At 44.6% G+C, this 24,981-nt stretch overlaps 1 protein-coding gene across 4 annotated transcripts in view; it reads left to right on the plus strand.

Annotated features, from left to right (window-relative positions):
• Window positions 1-1,760: 1,760 nt before the first annotated feature.
• LOC129703385 (neprilysin-like) overlaps window positions 1,761-24,981 on the plus strand; it is a 123,150-nt gene continuing 99,929 nt past the window's right edge. The window contains exons 1-4 of one of the 4 annotated variants that reach the window (XM_055645769.1): window positions 1,761-1,790; window positions 11,565-11,736; window positions 17,290-17,325; window positions 21,829-21,990. In XM_055645769.1, coding sequence (XP_055501744.1) covers window positions 1,776-1,790; window positions 11,565-11,736; window positions 17,290-17,325; window positions 21,829-21,990 — 385 coding nt within the window. In that variant the 5' untranslated portion in view covers window positions 1,761-1,775. Of the gene's footprint in view, window positions 1,791-7,460; window positions 8,077-9,424; window positions 10,102-10,562; window positions 10,882-11,564; window positions 11,737-17,289; window positions 17,326-21,828; window positions 21,991-24,981 lie in introns of those variants that run through there. The other 3 variants (XM_055645772.1, XM_055645771.1, XM_055645770.1) reach the window with 3 other exon arrangements.

The raw sequence follows: 24,981 nt of genomic DNA on the forward strand, positions 1-24,981 counted from the left end.
TTAGCGAGTCTTCCCGAATACCTGCCGTTAGCGCTAAGAGACGTCCCCGAGCTCCGATGTACCCGCTACGTTCATTCTCCGTGCTTACCACGAGTTCGATTTTTTTTAAACTCGGGAGAGCTCTTGGAATGAACTCGTACCGTGGGACAGGGCTTATCCTCAGCAGGTCAGGCAGCATATCTGGAGAAAATGGATAGGTGTCATTTCGGGTTGATACCCTTGTTCTGTCTTTGTTGGTCTAGAATGGTATGCCAACTGAAGCTATTGATGTACATGCAAGCTATGGATCTGCCAACGTCCTTTTGCACAGCTGAATAGGTTCAAGGGATGAAATAACCAATATATGTTCCTATATCTGACATTCCCTTAATCAACTTTCAGAGAATGAATTCTGCTTGAAGCTGTGGACAAGGGGTTTAGGTTTGGGTTTATTACTGTCATAGCTTTTTTTACATGTCATCCAAACATATCAGACATCCTATACATAAAGACAATCAAGTTAAGTACAATAGTTAGACCAAAGGGGAAGATACAGGGTGCACAATATCGTTCTCAGCATTGTAGCGCATCAGTTCCATAGACAGAGTACAATGTCCACAATGGGGTAGAGGTGAATCGGACAGCACCCTAGCTTATGGAAGGACTGGTCAGAAAGCTGATAACAGATGGGAAGAAGCTGTTCTTGAGTCTGGTTCTGTACCTTCTGCCGCATGAGAAGAGGGAGTAGATGGAATGACTGGGTTGGGACAATGCTATGATTAAGTTAGCTGCTTTTCCGAGGCAAAGTGAAATGCAGAAGGAGTCAATGGTGGGAGGTCTGGTCTGTGTGATGAAATGCACTACATCGAAAACTCTTTGAAATTTCTTATAGTCTTGAGCAGAGCTTTTCCCAAACCAGGCTGTGATGAAACAGTATGCTTGCTATTGAGGGAGTGCAGCATATGTTGACAAGGTTAATTCCCGGGATGGCAGGACTGTCATATGTTGATAGAACGAGAGGCTGGGCTTGTATAGTCTGGAATTTAGAAGGATGAGAGAAGATCTTATTGAAACATATAAGATTATTAAGGGCTTGGACACGCTAGATGCAGGAAGCATGTTCCCGATGTTGGGGGGTCCAGAACCAGGGGCTACAGTTTAAGAATAAGGGGTAAGCCTATTAAAACGGAGATGAGGAAATACTTTTTCACACAGAGAGTTGTGAGTGTGTGGCATTCTCTGCCTCAGCGGGCGGTGGAGGCTGGTTCTCTGGATGCTCTCAAGAGAGAGTTAGATAGAGCCCTTAAAGATAGCGGATTCAAGGGATATGGCGAGAAGGCAGGAACGGGGTACTGATTGTGGATGATCAGCCATGATCACATTGAATGGCGGTGCTGGCTCAAAGGGCCGAATGGCCTACTCCTGCACCTGTTGTCTATTGTCTATTGTCTTTCTCTGGTGCACCTGTAGAGTTCCTATAGAATACAGCTGAAGCATTATGTTGTACGACCTTGGGTGGACTGTTTGGCATTCATCTGCTGTAACTGTCTCAAGGTCACCATAGGGACAAGATTGAAACAGGAACATTGTGCCAAACTTGTCTAAAATTAGAGCTATCCTAATCCCAACCAAGACTCATTACCCTTTTGCACCTTTACACTTTAGACGTCAATGGTTCAATGATTATTTATTGTCACGTATGCACAGTGCAGTGAAATTCTTTTGCACAACCCACAAATGCACAGGCACCAAATTTTGATGCCGTTTACAAAGAAAAATTCCAAGGTCCGGTCCGCATGCTGGAAGCCCAGGTAAGCCTCATCAGGCTGCTGCAGGCCCGCGGCCCATCGTTCCTCTCCTCGCCCGACCGCCTCTGTGCCCCGGGGGGGGGGGGGCTCCAGCAGCCGACCTTGAAGGTGCTGGAGGAAATACCGCGGTCCCACTACTACTGGCCCACTCCTCGTGTCAATCACCACCAGTGTCCCTCCTCAACTCTCCGATCTTCGGGGCTTCCAAGCTTCTCCTGTAGGCAGCGGTCCACCGGGACTTCATTCTCGGCAGCCGCCGGGTCCGCTCTTGCACGGCTCCGCGGCGCAATCGTGAGAGCTTCCCTTCAGAGATACAGTGTGGCAAAAGGCTCTTCGGCCCACTGAGATCGCACTGGCCAACGACAATACTATCCTACACACTGGGGACAGTTTACAAATTTTCATCATTTAAAGTCAATTAAACTACAAACCCTTGCATCTTTGAAATGTGGGAAGAAACCGGAGCACCCGGAGAAAACACTTGTGGTCTCAGGGAGAACGTATAAATACTGTACAGACAGCACTGATAGTCAGGATTGAACAAGACTTGTAGGGCCGAGATGGCCTGTTTCCGTGCTGTAATTGTTAGAAAGGCATATCATTGCTTTACTTCCCAGAAAAATCAGCTGCCCAACCTTTCCGCCCTCATGTTTATTATTGTCAGGTGGACCAGGGCACAGTGAAAAGCTTTTGTTTGCCTGCTGACCAGTCAAAGACTATACATGAATACACCCATGCTGTCCAGAGAGCACAGATAAAGGATAACAGGTAAAATATTTAGTGCAAAGATATAACATTGAAGTCTGATTAAATATAGTTCAAAGGTCCCTAATGAGGGAGACTCTACGATTCTGTGAGTTTCAAAGATTGGCAATCAAAGATTTGGTTGCTCATTGATTTTGGGCATAAGCTTTTATGTAGTATAATCTTTTAGAGCTGTTGCCTCACAGTGCCACAGGCCCCGGTTTGTTCGTGACCTCGGGTGCTGTCTGTGTGGAGGTGGCATTTTCTCAACAATTCAATACTCCCACTTATTTCCCTGCAATCTATTAATTGTCTGTCGTTGCCTTTAATTAGAAGATATTCACATAGTTGCTTGGTAATGCATACTGGCAGCATGGGAGTTGCGAGCAGGTATTGATGGGAGTGGCTCTGAAATGCCAGAACTAACTACCTGTTGAACCTTCCTGATGTGTCATGGGCGTAACTCAGCAAAATTACTAGTGAAGGGAGGTGCCTACTTGATGTGGATTAGGAACCCTAATGATATACTGTCATATCTACGCTTAGTTTTTATGTGCTTCTTAACATGTAGGTAGTTTATTATTGTTATTATCCTACAGCATAGGTGTGTATAGGCAATTTAGATACAACTTTGGCATTGGCTTGGATTTCTTGGTTGAGCACTTATCCTGGTGCTATAACACAAGCACTTTGTGTTTTAATAGTAATTAATTTCTCTCTCTCATCATCATCATTTGATTAACAACTAGGAGATCAGAGAATAGATTTTACGGGGAAGTAAAGCAATGATATGGCTTTCTACAAGATACGTTAAGCCAATCCTCTGATTCTGCCTCACTCAATCAATGAAGGCCATTCAGCCCATCATGCTGTGATAGTTCATCTCAACATCTCTAAATTAGTCCCTTTTTGTCCAACTCTGTGAATGTCGGAGCTCCATCAATCTTTCTAAAGTGGACATCCAATTTTCTTTTGAAAGCTACCAAGCCACCAAAAAATCAATTCCTGGCACTATTTCAGAAAATGCACTCCAAGTCATAATATACTGTGAAATAAAAGACATTCTCATCTTGCACTTGGTTTATTTCCCAATTAACTTACAGCAACTCCAGTGTCCCCTATGTATTTTACAGCAACACATTTTCAACATCAAGATTTGATATTTTTGTGTTATTTCTGGCTAGTTCTACACCACACTGTTTGCATTAATACTTTGAACTTAATTATGGTTCTGGGCACTAGCTAAAATTTATTGACTTGATTTATTACCCGCTGTATTTTAGACTTTAGAATTAGTAGATACAGTGCGGGAACAGGCCCTTCGGCCCACCGTGCTAACCAGTGATACATTAAAACTATCCTACGCACAAGGGTAGACAAAAATGCTAGAGAAACTCAGCGGGTGAGGCAGCATCTATGGAGCGAAGGAAATAGGCAACGTTTCGGGTCGAAACCCTTCTTCAGACTACGCACAAGGGACAATTTCCAATTTTTTACCGAAGCCAATCTGCACATCTTTGGGATGTGGGAGGAATCTAGAGAACCCAGAGAAAACCCACACAGTCACAGAGAAAATGTACAAACTCCTTATAGACAGCTCCTGTGATCAGGATCAAACTCAGGTCTTTCTCTGGCGCTGTAAGGCAGCAACTCTACCGATGTGCCACTGGGTTGCACCCTAACGGGAAGATATGCCCATGTACACAGTGATTCCATACGGCTGTGTGGCTTGTTGGGCTATGTCAGGGGAGTGTTAAAGAGTCAGTCACGGTGTTGAGAGCCTGATCTATAGTATAGTTTTACAGGATTGTATGCAAAGCAAAGATACACAATACCTAAGTACATGTGACAATAGAGTATCATTGAATTATCGAGTCTGCAGCCATCCTCTCGTAGAGTTATACAGCGTTGAAACAGTCCCTTCGGGCCAACTTGCCCATGCCTCGTTCTGATCTGAAGAAGGGTCCTAACCCAAAACGTCACCCATCCTTTTTGTGCAGAGATGCTGCCAGACATGCTGCGTTATTCCAGCACTTTGTGTCTATCTTCATTGAATGCCCTCGGATTATTTTTTATCGGACTTTACTTGACCTTATCTTGACCTATACATTATTTCCTTATCCTGTATGTGTACGCTGCGGACAGCTCGATTGTAATCACGTATTGTCTTTCCGCTGACCGGACAGCACGCAACAAAACAGCTTTTCACTGTACCTCGGTACACGAGACAATAAACAAAAAAACAGAAATGGTAATTGTCCACTGTCTGAACATTAGTACGCCTCAGGGGTTTATGTGTCAACAATGAATTCTGAAACGGCCTGCCGCTCACTCCAGACGCATAGAAAATAAAGCAGGTAGGTCAGCATCTTTGGAGAATATGGATATCCCCTCTCTCCATCCCACCCCCACCCTAATCATCAAACTAGTTTCACTGTCATCCTGCTGAGATCGCATCACTCGCTATCACCTTCTCCACAGTCAACAATGGGCCATTGTGGGCTCTACCTTTCCTTGGTCATTGTTGCTGGCTTTGATTTCTCCTCTTGCATATCTTTCCTTCATTTTACTTGTACCTTTGTCCCTTCATATCGCGTTTCCCTCTTCCTTCACTCTCAGTCTGAAGAAGGGTCTCTACCCAAAACGTAATCTATTCCTTTTTTCCAGAGATGCTATCTGACCCTCTGAGTTACGCCAGCTTTTTTGTGTCTATCTTGTGGATAGGTGACATGTTAGTCAAGCTGAAGAAGGATCCCAACACGAAATGTTACCTATTCATGTTGTACAGAGATGCTGCCTGGCCTACTGAGTTAATCCTGCACTTTTTAATTAGGGGAGAAGCAGCTGACCCTGAATCGGGTGGTACGCACGTTCAACCATTTATATCTTCTACCCGATGAGAGAAATGGCATGGTGGCGCAGCGCAACAACTAACTACAGGTGCTGCCTATATGGAGTTGTACGTTTTCCCTGTAGCCGCGTGGGTTTTCTCTGGGTGCTCCAGTTTCCTCCCACATTCCAAAGACGTACAGGTTTGGAGGTTAATTGGCTTTAGTAAATTGTAAATTGTCCCTGTGTAGGATAGTGTTAGTGTGCGGGGATTGCTGGTCGGCATAGATTCGGTTGGCCAAAGGACCTGTATCCTTGCTGTATCTCTAAAACTAAAACTAAAGGAGGAAAATGACCAAAGGTTAGGAAGTCAGCAGATTATTATTATTATTGCACTGTTATTGTTTGTTCTTTTTTTCTGAGTTTTGTTGAGGAATGTGGGAGGGGTTGGACAGGCTAGATGCAGGAAGATTATTCCCGATGTTGGGGAAGTCCAGAACAAGGGGTCACAGTTTAAGCATAAGAGGGAAGTCTTTTAGGACCGAGATGAGAAAATCATTTTTTACACAGAGAGTGGTGAATCTGTGGAATTCTCTGCCACAGAAGGTAGTTGAGGCCAGTTCATTGGCTATATTTAAGAGGGAGTTAGATGTGGCCCTTGTGGCTAAAGGGATCTGGGGGTGTGCAGAGAAGGCAGGTATGGGATATTGATTTGAATGATCAACCATGATCATGTTGAATGGCGGTGCAGGCTCGAAGGACCGAATGACCTACTCCTGCACCTATTTTCTATGTTTCAATGTCTGTTATATTATTTATTATAATCACATATCATGTTGTGCTGCAGCAAGTAAGAATTTCATTGTTCTATCTGGGATGTGACAATAAAACTCTCTTCACTCTTGACTCTTAATTGTTAAATTGATTCTGCTGGCTTAGGGAAAACTAATGATTAAGAGTTTACACCAACCACCTCTTTGTTCTCTGGAGAGCAGCAAAGCTCTGGTCTATGATGACTTTCACTAAATCATTCATCTTTAAAGAGGACATAGACAGAAGGAACTACAGATGCAGGATTACAAAAAAAAGGCGCTGAAGCAACTTAGTGGGTCAGGCAGCATCTCTGGAGAAGACAAAATGTATAGGACGGAACCGCAGAGGGAAGGAAGAATGAACGTGGCAGTACAAGTCTTTGATTGTGTTGGTTGCTGTTCCAAGGCAGCGTGAATTGGAGATGGAGTCAATAGTGGGGAGTCTGGTCTGTGTGTTGGACAGGGCTACATCTACAACACTCTGCAATTTCTTGCGGTTTTGGGCAGAGCTGTTCCCAAACCAAGCTGTGATGCTACCCAACAGTATGCTTTCTATGGTAATAAACAATAGACAATAAACAATAGGTGCAAGAGTAGGCCATTCGACCCCTCGTGCCAGCACCTCCATTCAATGTGATCATGGCTGATCATCCACAATCAGTACCCCGTTCCTGCCTTCTCGCCATGTCCCTTACCCTAAGCGCGTCTGTATTGAGCTCATGGGACAGAACTAACAGGCCCAATACACAGTTAACCTCAAAACACTCCCTGCTTAATTCACCAACAGTGGGGGGACAACTTAGGGTGCAGAGAACATTTACGAGGGTGTTGCCCGGACTCAACGGTCTGAGCTATAGGGAGAGGTTGAGCAGGCTAGGACTCTATTCCTTGCAGCGCAGGAGGATGAGGGGTGATCTTATAGATGGGCACGAAATCTGAAGAGTCTAAAGAAGGGTCTCGACCCGAAACATCACCCATTCCTTCTCTCCATAGGTGCTGCCTGACCCGCCGAGTTACTCCAGCATTTTGTGTCTATCGCCCGTTCAAAATTCTGATGGGAATAGATCAGGTCTCTTGCCCAGAGTGGTGGGGGGTTTGGAGAAGCAGAGGACACGGGTTTCAGGTGAGGGAGGTTCAGGTGTGGGTCGGTGTGGGCAGCATCTGTGTTGTGGGAGAGAGATGGCCAATATTTCTGGTCCAAAGTCGACGGTCCCGCTTCCTCCACAGATGCTGATCGATCCTCTGAATTCTTCCAGGAGTTTTTTTTACGAGTGAGAGAGAGAGAGAGAGAGAGAAAAAAAGAGATAGATTATGCAGATGCAAATTAGATGGTATACACCGCTGTGTGTAAAAAGACTCTTCGCAGTGTCTGTTCATTCCAGAGAGAGCGGATTGCAAACCGTCACCTTGCAAACACCCAGAACGGATGGAGTCCGTGCAGCGGGGTCTCAGCTTGGCCTTCGTGGCTTGAAGCCCCATCAACACGGCCGAACGCTGCGGGGGTTGCCGACCCGATCAGCCGAGAGCAACTTGCGAACAGTCTTCAGCTTCTTGAAGGCACGTTATCAGCCTGTTCCTCCTCCCCTCCTCTTCCCACGTTGAGCATGACCCGGAGAAATAGCTGGAGAAATAATGTCAGATCGCCTCGAGAAAATCAGTTTGGTCTGGTCTGACAAGTCGGTCGCAGACTCTAGTGTGACTGAAGAGAGGGCGAGAGAGTGAGAGGTTGGGGGGGAGGTCCGGGCTAAGGCTTGAAGCTAGCTGTTGGCTGCATCTCTCTCTCTCTCTCTCTCTTTAAAATCGTTTGGATTGAGGGGATCGTTATTATCACCTGGGTAATATTAGCATGACTGTAGAAGCCTGCACGATACGCCTTATTGGTCAATGATACCCAATGATACCAGGTGAGTCGTGTAGTGTAACGAAGAGAACAGGGACATGTTCTATCTATCTTCATGTTTCTGCTTTTTTTTTTTAAGTGTCTGAAATCCTAAATCGTGGCCCCATTTGCTTTAAACAGACGTTCGTTGCCCGCTATTTCTGTTGGAGACCTGTTGCATGTGCAATGTTACGGATTAGGCGTTTCAAGTGTGTTAATGATGATTGCATTTTAAATTGGCATGTGTCGACTCGATCTACGAGGCGCTCATTTACCCGCGAATGGCAATTACCCGGCTAATATTTAGACAGATTGGCAAGTATTTTGTCGAAGCGGGGAGCTGCAGATGCTGGTTTACCAATGAAAGACACAAAGTGTTGGAGTAACTCAGCGGGTCAGGCAGCATCCCCAGAGAACATGGATAGGTGATATTTCGGGTCGGTATCCTTCAGAATTGTGGTTGCGTTTACAAAGGTTAGTCTGCTGTAGAGAGAGGGAGTCGGGGGTTCAAGACATGAGCGTCGGAGTACCCGATTAGATCGCCAAAATCGCTTTCGCCTTGTACCTTCCGAAGGGACTAGACTGGAAGTTGGACAATTTTTAATACTGGACCATTTTTACATTTATCAAGCCAATTAACCTACAAACCTGTAGGTCTTTGGAAAGTGGGAGGAAGTCGAAGATCTCAGAGAAAACCCAGGCAGGTCACGGGGAAAATGTACAGACTCTGACAGACAGCGCGCGTAGTCCGGGATCGAACCCGGGTCTCCGGTGCTACATTTTGCTGTAAAGGCAGCAACTCTACCGCTGCGCCACTGTGTTGGTAATCTTTGCTGGTCTTCCTTTCCGCAAAAAAAAAGGGTTACATATAATCCGCAATCGCTTGTGCCCCGTTGTTATCATACATTGAACTAAGGCAGTGTAAGGTGGGAGTAAGACCTGATAGAAGTTTATAAAATGATGAGAGGCATAGATCATGTAGACAGTCAGAACATTTCCCCCCCCCCCCCCCCCCCCCCCCCCCCCCCCCCCCATGGGAGAAAAAGTCAAAGACTGAAGGGCATCGTTTTAAGATGAGAGGGACAAAGTTTAAAGGGGATGTGCAGGGAAAAGTTGTTTTTTTTTAACATACACACAGAGTGGTGGGTGCCTGAAACACGTTGCCAGGGGTGATGATAGAGATAGATACGATAGTGGCGTTTAAGACGCATTTAAATAGCCACACGGATATGGAGTGTGTAGAGGCATACTGCGTGGAAACAGGCCATTCGGCACAGCTTTCACACGCCGACCAATATGCACCATCTACACTAATCCCACCTGCCTGCATTTGGCCCATATCCCTCTAATCCCATATCCCTCAAGCGCCCTTCCAGCTTGACAACGTCTTTCCTATAGCAGGGTTATCAAAACTCCAGCTCTTCGTGTATTTTTTTTTGTTTGTAAACCAGCATCTGCAGTTCCTTGCGTCTGCCAGAACGCTTTGCTCGCTGCAGCCAGGATTAGTGCGGCTGGATTAAGTGTCGAGTTCAGAAAGGTGCAAATTCTCAAAGAAGACAAGTGCGTAAAACGCACCAGCGGGAAAGATGTTGGCTTCCCAATTCCTTTAGCCCCAGTTGCACTTATCTATCGCCCCCCTTATCCAAGCACTGCGTTTAATGTAGCCCCTCCAGTTCACTTAACTCTCTCCCCGTCTGTGAACTTGAGCTGAAATTGCCAGGCCGCCGTTGGAATGAACAGCATTTGACCGCCGGCTGCTTCCATCAACACTAGAGGATCGGCCTGACGCGGTCTCTCCGTGGGATCGCTGAGCCCGCAGATCGCGAATATAACAGCCTGCGTTTCATTTTAAGACCCTGTCCTTCCCGCTGAGCAACCTCGAAAGCAACAACACCGAAACTAAGTTACTGCAAGACTCCGGCTTCAAGAAACCCGTGCAGGCGGTGGAGGCAATGCCTCGAAACTGCAATCCATACTCCCACAGAGGGTGTTAAATTACTTTACCGTAGTGCCTGGAGTATAATTCTACTCTCTTTAATAAACGCCTTGGGTGAGCATAAACATATGTAATATCAAAAAATATAATATAATATTACATTATATTATATTTATTAATATATATGTGTGTGTGTACGTGTGTGAGTACATATATATTACATGTCCAATCCGTTTCGCTAAATCTATCCTACACACAAACATGGTGTTTCTATCCAATAAGAATGATAAATATATAATTTTAAATACCCATTTAAATTTCCCTCTCAACGCAGTAAAATGTTTGTGCAATTTCAAAGCTTGGAAGCTAAGATTTGCAAAACCAAAATAACTTCAGAAACCTTCATCGTCTTGTTAATGTCACGGGATTCGGTTTAAAATATCAACATGTTTGTATTCATTTATAACATTTAAGACAAAAACAGGCAATGTAGTTTTATCCCATCCCTTGTTTATTTTTATTTTTTATTTCCAAACCCCGAGTAGGTCAAAGCTTATTATTACTGTGAGATCCCAACACGATGTAAGGCGACTGATGGTTTAGATAAGGGGATCCATCCGCATCGCTTGCTTCTCTTCACCAGACTCTTTCCACTCCACGGCGAGTTGCCTCGCCCAGAGCGAAGGCATTTCACGTAAGATTATGAAAGTTAATTGAAGCTCTGATTGGCCGATCTTTAACCCTTGTCTGGGTGTGTTGGTGACTGTTTCTCACTCGCCTGTAAGGAGGTGGATGCTTTAGAGCAACCTCGCGCAGTTTTTTTATTTCCCCAATCTCGCTGGCCTTCTAACTTCCTTGATCGCCAGTTCCTGAACTGGTACTCTGCACTGCACTGTAAGTACTTAAAACCCACCAAAGCCCAATATCACCTGCTGATGTGTTAATCCCTGCCTTAAACTCTGTATATAACATGGATAGAAACCTGTCTTTAAATATTATGAGCAACGCCATCGATTTAATGTATTGGATTCTGTATGTCTGTAAAAACATCGGATTCCCAATTTCGAGTAATGCAACTTACAGCTGAATGATATTAATTGTACTTTCAAATTGAAATGATTTTTTTCGCACTGCATTTTATTGCTATTTATGTATGATAGTTGGCGATGAGAGGACATTCATTGCAAGCTTTCACTGCTGCATGTTTAAATGGGTTTATTTACAACGCGTAGCACCGTGAAAGGTTGGTAGCAGAACTCCAAGAGATTCCCATTGAATTCACATCCGTGGCAACGGATAACATATAGATCTAAACTTGGCAAACTGTTGGTGACTGTGCGTTTAACTTCAACCTGTTGTATATCTTCCAACCCCAAATAAAAGTGGCGGACAATTATATATATATTTGCAGTGGCGGTGCCGAGTTAGACAGACTCCGCCAGGGTTCTCAGTGTGATCAGAGTTAGTTGATTGGGAGACGTGGATGGGATGTGCCCGCCCTTCCATCCATCGCTGTGTGATGGAATGTACTATCATGGTTCCTAGGCTAACCGGCGTACTGCCCCTTTGCTCTTCAGATCGATGTTATGGGCAAGTCTGAGAGCCAAATGGATATGATTGAAGGTAACCAAGAGAAATCAAAGAGGTCATTGAAATCGTGGAGCGCTCTGGAAATTGGGCTGACCACCATTGTGGTTCTGCTGTTCATTGTGGTCATCAGTTTGATCGCCCTCTATGCAACTCGCAAAGGTAACCGAAACAAACAACTTGGTGTCAATAGTGTGTGTGTGTCTGTGTATGTGTGTCAGCGTGTGTACCCGCGAGTGTGTGTGTGTGTGTGCCCGTGTATGCCTGTGTGTGGATGTCTATACTTGTGTGTGTATTTGTGTATACCTGTGTTCGTGTGTGTGTGTGTGTGTTCCCGCGTGCGTGTGTATGTGTGTATGTTTGTGCGTGTGTATGTTTGTGTGTGTGTATTTGTGTATACCTGTGTTCGTGTGTGTGTGTGTGTGTGCCCGCGTGCGTGTGTGTGTGTGTATGTTTGTGCGTGTGTGTACCTATCTTTCGTTACCTATCAACGTCTCGACCCGAAACGTCACCCATTCCTTCTCTCCAGAGATGTTGTCTGTCCCGCTGAGTTACTCCAGGATTTTGTGTCTACGTTCTCCAGATATCCAGTCACTTCAGCATTTTGTGCTTTTTGTTGTAAACCAACGACCTGTTTCGGTCCCTTGTTTCTGTTGTGTATCTATCTATCCGTAAGCGGGTATGTGTCTCCCGAAGGCATTGATTACACCAACCGAGGGTGCTACGCAACCGGGTAAGTGGTGGAGGAACTCAGCATCTGTGAGGGGAAGGGCAGGGGACGGGTTTCTGAAACGTTGAGATAACGCCTGCCTCAACTACCTCCTCTGGCAGCTCGATCTACACACCCATCACCCTTTGTATGAAACAGTTACCCCTCAGGTCGTAGCCCTTCTTCAGGCTGATTGCAGTAACCTCCTTCATACTAAAATAGCGTGTGAAGAAGGGTCTCGACCCGAAAAGTGGCTCGTCCATTCCCTCTGCGGGTGCTGCCTGACCCATTGAGTTCCTCCAGCACTTTGTGTTCTGTTCCAGATTCCAGCATCAGCAGTTCCTCGTGTCTACATAAAGCAGTCGTTTGGCCCTCTTGTAATCATGTTCATTTCTGTGGCCGCCCCAGTTGAGTGGAGTTTATTGTAATTTGCACAAATGCAGTGATAAATGAAAAATACATGAATTATTTTTAAGAAAGACTTAAAAAAAAAACAGGTTCAAAAAATAAGTTTGAAAAAAAAATAGAGATTTTAGGCTCTATTCATTGGAGCGCAGAAGGGTGAGGGGTGATCTGAAAGAGGTGCATAAAATCATGAGAAGAATAGATCTGGAAAATGCACAGAGTAGGGGAATCAAGAAACAGGGGACATAGGTTTAAGGTGGGGGGGGGGGGGGGGTGGGGAAGATTTAATAGGAACCCAAGGGGTAACTTTTTTACACAAAGGGCGGTGGGTATAGGGAATGAGCTGCCGGAGGAGGTAATTGAGGCAGGTACTATTGCAACGTTTAAGAAACATTTGGACAGGTACATGGATATGCCAGGTTTCGAGGGATATGGGCCAAGCATGGGCAGGTAGGACTGGTGAAGATGGGACATGTTAGTCTGTGTTCCATTGCCGAGGAAGGTTTAGGGGTGTGCAAGTCGGTTCGGGAATCTGATGGTTGTAGGAAAGTAGCTGTTCCTGAACCTGGTGGTGTGGATCTTCAGGCTTCTGTACCTCCTGCCCAAAGGTAACAGCGAGGGAAGAGCACGGTGGGGATCTTTGATGGTAGGTGCCATAAATGTGACGTTATCCACTTTGGTGGCAAGAACAGGAAGGCAGATTATTATCTGAATGGTGTCAGGTTAGGAAAATGACAAGTACAACGAGACCTGGGAGTCCATGTACATCAGTCACTGAAAGTAAGCATGAAGGTACAGCAGGCAGTGAAAAAAGCTAATTGGCCTTCATAACGAGAGGAGTTGAGTATAGGAGGAAAGAGGTCCTTCTGCAGTTGTATAGGGCACTGGTGAGACCACACCTGGAGTATTATGTGCAGTTTTGGTCTCCTAATTTGAGGAAGGACATTCTTTCTATTGAGGGAGTGTAGCGTAGGTTCACGTGGTTAATTCCCGGGATGGCGGGACTGTCATATGATGAAAGAATGGAGCGACTGGGCTTGTATTCACTGGAATTTTGAAGGATGAGAGGGTATCTTATAGAAACATTAAAAATTATTAAAGGATTGGACATGCTAGATGCAGGAAACGTGTTCCAGATGTTGGGGGAATCCAGAACCAGGGGCCACAGTTTCAGAATAAGGAGTAGGCCATTTAGAACTGAGATGAGGAAAAACCTTTTCACCCACTCATTCATAGAAGTCAACCAAGATATTCAGTGCTGTTTGCCATTTGGTCCATTTGATGTCCATTGTCCTCATCTTCTCCCTACTTCCATTGTCATCCAGATAGCAGCCAGAATGAAGGGAAAGTCTGCAGCCACAGGAGTTTAACCTTGCAGCTTCCATCTGCGGACCAGTTTAGTTTAGTTTAGTTTTGCTTTGTTTAGTTTAGTTTAGTTTAGTTTAGAGATACAGCATGGAAACAGACCCTTCTGCCCATCGAGTCCGCACCAGCGATCACCCATGTACTAGTTCTACCCTACACACTAGGGACAATTTACAGAAGCCAATTAACCTACAAAGCTGCACGTCTTTGGAATGTGGGAAGAAACGGGAGCACCCGGAGAAAACCCACTCGGTCACAGGGAGAACGTAAAAATTCCATGCAGACAGCACCAGTGGTCAGAATCAAACCCGAATCTCTGTCAATGTAAGGCAGCAACTCTACCATTGTGCATCTGCTAATAATTCTGAATAAATGAAGTAACCATAAAACAAGCACAACCAATGTACTAATATATAGATCGTATCAGTAGAAAATCAACATTCCAGTCTCTCTTGAGTAAAGTCTACAATTGAAATGAACTTTCATTATCTAAATGAGGGGAGGAAACAATGAACAGCAGACGTCTGAAGAAGGGTTTCGGCCCGAAACGTCGCCCATTTCCTTCTCTCCATAGATGCTGCTGCACCCGCTGAGTTTCTCAGGCAATTTTGTGTACCAATGAACTGCAGATGCTGGTTTACAAAAACAAGACACAAACTGCCGGAGTAATTCAATGGGTCAGGCAGCATCTCTGGAGTACATGGATAGATGACGTCCCTCCTCTCTTCCAGCTTTCTTCCCCACCATTCTCCACCACAATCAAGTAGGATCCTGCCCTGTCACCTATCCATGTTCTCCAGAGATGCCGCATGACCCGCTGAGTTACTCCTGCACATTGTGTGTTTTTTTTTACAACTTTAAAACATTTTTTTTCCTCCAAACTTTTTTTTCTAATAACAAGAAACTGCCGAGGTGGTTCATACTGAAGATAGACACAAAGCGCTGCAGTAACTCAGCGGGTCAGGCAACATCTCTGGAGAAAAGAAATAGGTGAAGTTTCGGGTCGGGACCCTTCTTCAGATTCAGAAAGAGTGAGACGACCTTGAACTAACCCACCAGTATCAAAAGGCTCTGTGGGTTACAGTTACAAGATGAGGAGTCCTGGTGTCCATGACCCAGATACTGATTGGGGTCCAACTTGTCTTGAGTTACTCCAGCACTTTGTGCCTTTAGATGAGGGGAAGTCTGTTCTCGGGAGAAGAACATGGAAAGCTGGCTCCAACCTGGCGCCAGTTGGTGATTTGATAGAGAAGTTGCAGGGAGCAAACTGTTTATCTTTGGCAGAGTCAAGGCCTGAAATGTTGGCATGTTTGCAATGGAGCTCCTCGCTACTGGAAATTGTTTCTTGTTTCTGTTGGATTCAGTTTCCCACACTTGGCAATCACACTGCAATACAACGTTGATCTGTAAGTTAGCAATGCTTGACACTTTGCTGCCCCTCTGGGAGATTTCTGCTGATCAGGCATTTGGCATCAGGCCAGAAGGGACCAAGGTCACTCCAACCTCAATCAGCAACTAGAGCTTGCAAGTGATGCTTGCAAATGCACTCATTAGCAGAGCAATCTCCCAGTGATTCATTCAATGAAGCTGATCGGAGAGTGGACTTTGCATTTGATCTCTCATAACTAAAATTAATATCGCCCTTCTCAACCCACCACATTCCCCACAACGCTGACTCCTTATAACGAATATCCGTGGCAAGACCCTGGTAAACATGGACCATTCCCCGCGGCTTGAGACTCATCTCGTCGGCATGAGCAACTTGGGCCAAAGGGTCTGTTTCCATGCTATATGACTATATTGCCACTTTTCATTTCACTGCACATCTCGTATGTGTATGTGATGAATAAACTTGACTTGACTTGACTATGAGTAATCCTTTAGGAGGATGAGAGGGTGACATCAGTGAAATTTACCGAATTAGTGAAGGCCTGGATAGAGTGAATGTGGAAAGGATGTTTCCACTCGTGGGAGAGTCTAGCACCAGAGGGAACAGCCTCAGAATAAAAGAACATGTCTGTAGAAAGATGAGGAGGAATTTATTTAATGAGAGGGTGGTGAATCTGTGGAATTCATTTCCACTGACGGCAGTGGAGGCCAAGTCATTGGGCATTTTTAAGGCTGACATGAACAGATTCTTTATTACTAAGGCTGTCAATGGTTACGGGGAGAAGGCAGGAGAACACGGTTGAGAGGGAAAGATAGATCAGCCTTGATTGATGGTTGACCCAAAAGGACACAAAGTGCTGGAGCAACTCAGTGGGTCAGGCAACATCTCTGGAGAACATGAATAGGTGACTTTTCGGGTTAGGTCCCTTCTTCATGTCAAAACGATCTTGAGGGACATGGATAAAGTCAACGTTCTCAGTCTTTTTCCCAGGATAGAGAATTCTAAAACTAGAGGGCATAGGCTTAAGGCGAGGTGGAGAGAGTTAAGAGGGTGATTCAAATGGGATTCAAATAATACAACTCGCATACTTTGAATTAGTTTGGTTTCATTTAGTTTATTGTCACGCGTACCGAGGTACAGTGAAAAGCTTTATTATTGCGTGCTATCCAGTCAGCGTAGGACTATACATGATTACAAACAAGCCACCCACAGTGTACAGGTACAGGATAAATGGATTAACTTGCAGTGTAAGATAAAGTCCAGTCAAGTCTAATTAAAGATAGTCTGGGGTCTCCAATGAGGTATATGGGAAGTCAGGGCCATTCTCTAGTTGGTGATAGAATTGTTCAGTTGCCTGACAGCAGCTGGGAAGAAACTGTTCCTGAAATTGGAGGTTTCCGTCTTCAAACTTGTGTACCTCTTACCTGATAGGAGCGGGGAGAAGAGGGAGTGATGGGTTGACGTTGATATGTAGCTCTCTCAGAGATTACGTGTCTGTGAAACTGTTCATGGATTTTTGTAGAAAGGAACTGCAGATGCTGGTTTACACCGAAGATGAACACAAAATGCTGGAGTAACTCAGTGGGTCAGTCAGCATCTCTCAAGACAAGGAATAGGTGACGCTTTGTGTCGAGACCCTTCTTCTGACTGAGAGTCAGAGGAGACGGTAAGTGGCGATATGAAAAGGTATAAGGAATAAATTAAAAAAGGTCTACAAAAAGACAAATCAAAGCCAGCAACAATAATCAAGGAAAGGTAGAGCCCACAATGGTAACGAGGATGATGCGAGGATGGTGCTACTGGAATATTGGCTCCCCTTAACTGTATTATTTCTGCTTCCTTACAGATGAAACGTGTACCACACCGGCATGTGTGTCAGCAGGTAAGCTGAAGCAATTGACTGTCACTAATCCAAATGTGCACACACTGGGACAACCTCACCTTCCAACTGGAAGTGTTGATTACTACCTCTGTACTGAACATAGAATGTAGAACAGTACAGCACAGTAACAAACCCAAGGAATTTCTTTAGCCAGAGGGTGGTATGGATGTACGAGGAGCATTTGAAGGCTCTGGGCCTGTACTCACTGGTGCAATTAAGGATGAGAGGGGATCTCATTGAAACCTACCGGATAATGAAAGGCTGAGATAGAGTGGGCGTGGAAAGGATGTTTCCAGTGGTGGGAGAGTCCAGGACCAGAGGGCACAGCCGCAGAATATAAGGCCGTACCTTCAGAATGGTGATGAGGAGGAATTGTTTTAGCTGGAGTGTGGTGAATTTGTGGAATTCAATGCCACAGATGGTGGTGGAGGATTTGGGTATTTTTAAGGAGAAGATTCATAGGTTCTTGATTAGTTAGGACATCAAATAGCAATGTTACAAAATTTTGAGATTTAAAAAATCAAGTCTGCAATTTATCCCATCAGATAAAGCATAACAATAAGTTTAATTTGACACCAAATTCACTTTCATATCTCAAGTATTAAAAAAGTTATGACCATTTTCATACTCGGAAATTAGCATCTTGTTCCCTATTGATTTTCAATGGACATTACAAAAAAGCTGTGATCTTGGATAATCAAACGGCCATTTCTTAAGGAAAGATTAACATTTTTAAATAGCCTAAGTGTCCAAAGATAATTCACAAATAATTCACAATATAACATGATTTTTATATCTAATTTACATTAATTTATAGGCCAAATGGAAGGAATTTAGTGTTCAATTGCTGTAAATAAATGCCCATTTAAATCGGCTTTCTAGTGGGTTCATGTGGAACGCGCCGGTTTAGAACGTTGACATAGCGCTGGATTAGTGCCCTCAAGTGCCGAGAAAAATACTGCGGGATATAAAAAGCCCAAAATGAGCTATTCGTTATAGATAATTTGATATATAGGGTTATATATATGCCCCATTTAATGTAAAAATAAGGTACATACCTTTAATTGTTTGCTCTATAAAACCCTGGGGCTGCGAGAGGTTGCGAGATGAAACAGTAATTTTAAACTATTAATAACTATATTATCGAGGCCTATAAAACTAATAATACCTTTTGCGACCGGGTCTTGCAGCGATTTTTCGTTAATGATTTACTAGGCTGAACATGTGCGATTAGTACAGCCTAGTAAACCCGCCCCCTCCAAACAGCGCCAAAATCGCGGGCCTGGCTGAGGGCAGATTCCTAATGACGATTCAGGTAGGTTTTGTAACATACCTACATCAAAGGTTATGGGGAGAAGGCAGGAGAATGGTTTTGAGAGGGAAAGATAGATTAGCCATAATTGAATGGTAGAGTTAACTTGATGGGCTGAAAAAGGCCTAATTCTGCTCCTACGTCTTATGGTCTTTGGCTAACAGTGTCTGTGCCGAACATGATGCCAAGATAAGGTAACCGTATCTGCCAGCATGTGATCCATTCCCCACATGTGCCTATCTAAAGGCCGAAACAACATGATCGCATCTGCCTCTACCACTACCACTGGCAGATCATTTTAGGAACCCACTATTGCATTAGCAACTCCAGACAAACTCTCATTTCAGCGTTCATAGTTTTATCTCTTGCTCTTGTTGAGGACAAAATTAATTAACATATGCGTCACGTGGCCAGTAAACAAAATAATGGCGTCTAACTTTCCAGAGGTGCCTGTCCGCAGTATCAACACATCCGATCACGCAAAAAGCACTAGTGTTTATCTTTCTTCTTTTGAGGATAAATTCACACATGTATGATTGCCATGATGAAATGGCAGAGTAGACTTCTTCATACTGATTGTAGCAGGACGAGGTGGGGTGGGGGGGAGAAAGATGGAGAGGAGCGGCAAGTAATAGGTGGGACATGGTTGTAAATTTATTTGAAAACAAATTAAACTTGTTAATTAATTAAAGGGATATAATTCTTCTTCTTCTTCTTCTTCTTGTTTATGGCGTAAACAGCCAAAAATTGCAGGAAAACTTGTTTTATTTGACCTTATTTGATTGTGCACACAAGGTTGATTGCGTTAGTTGAAACAGGGCGGAACGCATGAAGGTTGCAATCTCGCACACAGGGATATAATTAAAGAACAAGGACATGGATTTTAGAGGGTTATGGGCTACATGCAGGTGAATGGGACTAGCTTAGATGGGGCATCTATGTCGGCATGGGCAAGGTGGGCCGAAGGGCCTGTTTCCGTGCTGTATGACAGTATGGATCTCTAATTCACTGAGTGTTTATTTTATGACACTATGGGGCAATCTAATCTAAATACAAATGTCAGGAGAAAGTCTCTGTATGTTTACGCAGTCATTGCTTTACATATCTATTGATATGTCTTTGCAACGTCACAATTAATTGTATCAGTTGCGTTTCAAAATTTAAATGGCAGCTGTAAATAACTAACATATTGTTAATGCATGAAAAATGCATGGCGCATTAATGCAAAGTTTGTTCTTACTTATCACAGTGTCTCACTGTCGAACAGGCACTATTCCTGACCCGTATCTCTCTCTGGGCTGAACTAGTCGGGTTAGATTACAAGGGCTGGTTGGATAAGCAGAAATTGGCCACACAGCACTTTTCCCCTGTTCCCGTCTCCAATAGCTGATGAAAATTGAAAACATTAGCTGATTTTGTAAATATGAAATAAGAAATTGATGGGAAACACTCACAGAGGGCGGCACTGTGGACCAGCGGTAGAGTTTCTTCCCTACAGCGCCAGAGATCCGGTTTTGATCAAAGGTGCTGTCTGTGTGGAGTTTCTATGTTCTTCCCTTGACCTGCGTCAGTTTTCTCCAGGTGCTCCTGATTCCTCCTGCATCCCAAAGGCGTACAGGTTTGTGGGTTAATTGACTTGGTAATTGTAAATTGGCGCTTGAGTGTGTAGGATAGTGCTAGGCAGCTAGTGTATGGTTGGCATGGACTCAGTGGGCCAAAAGGCCTGTTTCTGCGCTGTATCTCTAAATTAAACTAAACTAAAGGTTGAGCAGCATCTGCAGAGAGAGAGAAACAGAGTTCACTTTCTGGATCGGAGACCATTCGTCCTCCTTCTGAAATGTTGAATCTGTTCTTCATTCTGCCGAGGGCACCTGACATAGTTGTGTATGTGGAGAAACCTGGAATCCTGAGCAAAATACAAAGTGCTGGAGTAATTCAGCAGAATCTGTGGAGGCAATGGACAGACAAAGTTTTGGGTTGGGATCTTTGAGACTTTAGAGATACAGTGCGGAAACAGCCCCTTCGGCCCACCCAGTCCGCGCTGACGAGCAATCCCCATACACTCGTACTATCCCACACATGAGGGAGGGATAATTTACAATTTTACCGAAGCCAATTAACCGACAAACCTGTAAGTCTTTGGAGCGTGGGAGGAAACCGGAGCACCCGGGGAAATCCCACACGGTCACAGGGAGAACGTACAAACTCCATACAGTGAGCACACATAGTCAGGGTCACACCTGGGTCTCTGCACTGTAAGGCATCACCTCTACCGATACACGACCTTCCCACCCATCGTTTTCTGTAGATTAGGAATGATCATGTGGAATTGTAGAAAGTTTGCAATCCAAAGGAAAACCAGCCTATTGAGCCTGTGCAACCCTGTCAGTTCTGTTCTCCCACATGGGCCTGCAAGTTAATCTATCTCAATTGTCCATCCACATTTGTTTTGAAGCCAATGACTGCTTTTCTTTACCATATCCTTAAAAGCTGTAATTTTGAGCCCATGGCTGCTTGCGAGTGAAAAGATTTCTCCTAATTCCCCACATCTTTGTAATCTATCTCCTTTTTCACACTAACTGGAGGAGCAGCACTTCATATTCCACTCGCTTGTTAGCTTGCAACCCAACGGAATGAACATTGAATTCTCCAATATTAGGTAACTAACCTCCAAACAGCCCCTTCAAGCAGCCTCCTTCCCCTCCCCTTTCCTCCCCCGTGACCCACCCACTTTCTCTCTTCCCCCTCCCCCCGCCCCCCCCCTCCACCACTCCCCACCACTGAACCCTGGCTGACTATACACCCATTGCCCCCCACCCCCCCCTCCTCTCCCCCCCCCCGCCCTCCATCCACCTGCATCCCTTCCAATGGCTACACAATTCATAACCTTTCTATCGCCAAACTTAATAATTTGTAACTCTTTATCCTTTTTTGGTCATGTCTGTCCTTACATCTTTGGCTTTGTCCAACAATCTGCCTATCAAATAACCCCCTCGCCCCTCCAGCTTTCTCTCCTGCACCGCCCTACAATCATTGTGAAGAAGTGTCCCAAACCAAATCATTACCTATTCATGTTGGCCAGAGATGGCTGTCTGACCCCGTTGAGTTACTCTGCCACTTTGTGTCTATCTTTGGTTTAAACCAAAGCAAAGAACTTGGTTACTAAATCTTTATTCTTTGTCCCTCTGCAGCGGCCCGGATTATTGAGAACGCAGACCAAACTGTGGATCCTTGTCAGAACTTTTACAAGTACGCATGTGGAGGATGGCTAAAGAGGCACATTATCCCCGAGACCAACTCTCGGTACAGCACCTTTGATATTCTGAGGGATGAACTGGAAGTCATTCTAAAAGGTCAGTGACCCCACAATGAGCGTGGATGCTTTACACTGATATTTACAAGCTGCTGTGTGCAGAGCACAGCCATCATCTGGATTGCTCTTCCTCCGCTTAAGCAACTGATCCACCTTATAATTACGCAATAATGAAGGATATCCTCCATTCCAACAAAAACTGAGTTTGTCGAATACGGTTCCAAGGATTCCATGTAGACGCAAGGATCTGCAGATGCTGGAATCCTAAGGAGAGCACAAAGTGCTGGAGTAACTCAGCGGGTCAGGCAGTATCTCTGGAGATGATGGATAGGTGCCATTTCAGGTTGGGACCCTTCTTCACACTCAATTGGTGACGTTTCAAGTCATGACCCATCTTCAGACTCAGTAGGTGACATATTGGGTCGGGACCCTTCTTCAGACCCTGTAGTCCCTTTTTCAAAGTATGAAGTCGCCTATCCATGTCCTCCAGAGATGCTGCCTGACCTGTTGAATTACTCCAGCACTTTGTGTCTTTCACTGGATTAAACTTTGCCAGTGTCTGGTTTCCATTAATGGTGTTTGTTTGACCCCGTCTTTTTTCAATGGTAAACTTGCCTTCAGACCATCTATGAGATGTCCCTCACTTTGTAACTTCTGTTTGGGAGCCCAGCTGTTGTGTTGATCCTGCACTGGAAGTTCTTGAGGTTGAATTAGCAGCGTGACCTTTCAGGGAGGTTGGAGTTGTGTTCTGGAGACGGAAGCCCCCTAATTTGTCATGTCAGAGGGAATGGAACTGATAGAGACAAGGAACTGCAGATGCCGGTTTATACCAAAGATAGACATAAAGACATAAGTAACTCAGCGGTTCAGGAAGATCTCGGAAGAAAAAAGATGGGTGACGTTTTGCGTCGAGACACTTCTTCACACTGAAAGTAGGGGGTGGGGGGGTGATGGTGAAGAGCTAGAGGCAAGACAAGACCAGGATCAATCAAGGCCGGCCACAGATGACCTCAGGCAGGGCGGTGCCTGGTAGATCCATGGTTAGCTAAGGAAGATGTGATCTCAAGAGGGAAACAACTCAGTGGATCAGACGGTATCTCTGGAGAGCATAGAGAACATAGACAGGTGATGTTTTGTGTCAGACACACGTGCTCCGGTTCTTAAAGACATACAAGTTGGTAAGTCAATTGGCCTCTGTAAATTGCCCCTAGTGTGTAGGTAAATGGTAGAATCTATGGTGGGAGTTGATGGGGATATGGGGAGAATAAAACAAAATTAGATGAATGTAGGTTTAATATAATCGGCATAGACTATGGTCCAAAGGTTCTGTTTCTGTGCAGTTTCTCTATTACTCAATAACTCTTTATAACTGCAATTGTTTATCATGCAAAAACCTGTACTAATGGTTTATCAATGACCAGCGATTCTTTCTCTGGAACTGCATACCTTTGTGGTTTACCATTAACAGTCTGCAATCTTAGAATATTGCCCTTGAAGTGTAGTTTAGTTCAGTTTAGATTAGTTTTGTTTATTGCCATGTGTTCTGAGATACAGAGAAAAGCTTGGTGAGACCGCACCTGAAGTATTGTGTGCAGTTTTGATCTCCTAATTTGAGGAAGGACATACTGATATTGAGGGAGTGCAGCATAGATTCACCAGGTTAATTCCCAGGGATGGCAGGACAGACATATGATGAAAGAATGGGTCGACTGGGCTTGTTCACTGGAATTTAGAAGGATGAGAGGGGATCTTATAGAAACATATATAATTCTTAAAGGATTGGACAGGCTAGATGCAGGAAAAATGTTCCCGATGTTGGGAGAGTGCAGAACCAGGGGGTCACAGTTTAAAAATAAGGAGTAGGCCATTTAGGACTGAGATGAATGTGGATAAATGTGAGGTTATCCATTTTGGTGGCAAAAACGGGAAAGCAGACTATTATCTAAATGGTGGCCGATTGGGAAAGGGGGAGATGCAGCGAGACCTGGGTGTCATGGTACACCAGTCATTGAAGGTAGGCATGCAGGTGCAGCAGGCAGTAAAGAAAGCGAATGGTATGTTAGCTTTCATTGCAAAAGGGTTCGAGTATAGGAGCAGGGAGGTTCTACTGCAGTTGTACAGGGTCTTGGTGAGACCACACCTGGAGTATTGCGTACAGTTTTGGTCTCCAAATCTGAGGAAGGACATTATTGCCATAGAGGGAGTGCAGAGAAGGTTCACCAGACTGATTCCTGGGATGTCAGGACTATCATATGAAGAAAGACTGGATAGACTTGGTTTATACTCTCTAGAATTTAGGAGATTGAGAGGGGATCTTATAGAAACTTACAAAATTCTTAAGGGGTTGGACAGGCTAGATGCAGGAAGATTGTTCCCGATGTTGGGGAAGTCCAGGACAAGGGGTCACAGCTTAAGGATAAGGGGGAAATCCTTTAAAACTGAGATGAGAAGAACTTTTTTCACACAGAGAGTGGTGAATCTCTGGAACTCTCTGCCACAGAGGGTAGTTGAGGCCAGTTCATTGGCTATATTTAAGAGGGAGTTAGATGTGGCCCTTGTGGCTAAGGGGATCAGGGGGTATGGAGAGAAGGCAGGTACGGGATACTGAGTTGGATGATCAGCCATGATCATATTGAATGGCGGTGCAGGCTCGAAGGGCCGAATGGCCTACTCCTGCACCTAATTTCTATGTTTCTATGTTTCTATGATGAAAATCTTTTTTACCCAGAGAGTTGTGAATCTGTGGAATTCTCTGCCACCGAATGCATCGAGGACAATTCACTGGATGTTTTAAAGAGATTTAGCTCTTAGGGCTAAAGGAATCAAAGGGCTATGGGGGAAAAGCAGGAACAGGGTGCTGATTTTAGATGATCGGCCATGATCATATTGAATGGTGGTGCTGGCTGGAAGGGCCGAATAGCATATTCCTGCACCTATTTTCTACGTATTTTCTATGGTATGTGTTTTCGCACATCTGTATCTCTTGCCTGATGGGAGAGGGAAGGAGAGGGAGAGACTGGGGGGAGACTCG

Source organism: Leucoraja erinacea, chromosome 14 (assembly GCF_028641065.1).
Source record: "Leucoraja erinacea ecotype New England chromosome 14, Leri_hhj_1, whole genome shotgun sequence".
In the NCBI taxonomy this organism is placed as follows: domain Eukaryota; kingdom Metazoa; phylum Chordata; class Chondrichthyes; order Rajiformes; family Rajidae; genus Leucoraja; species Leucoraja erinaceus.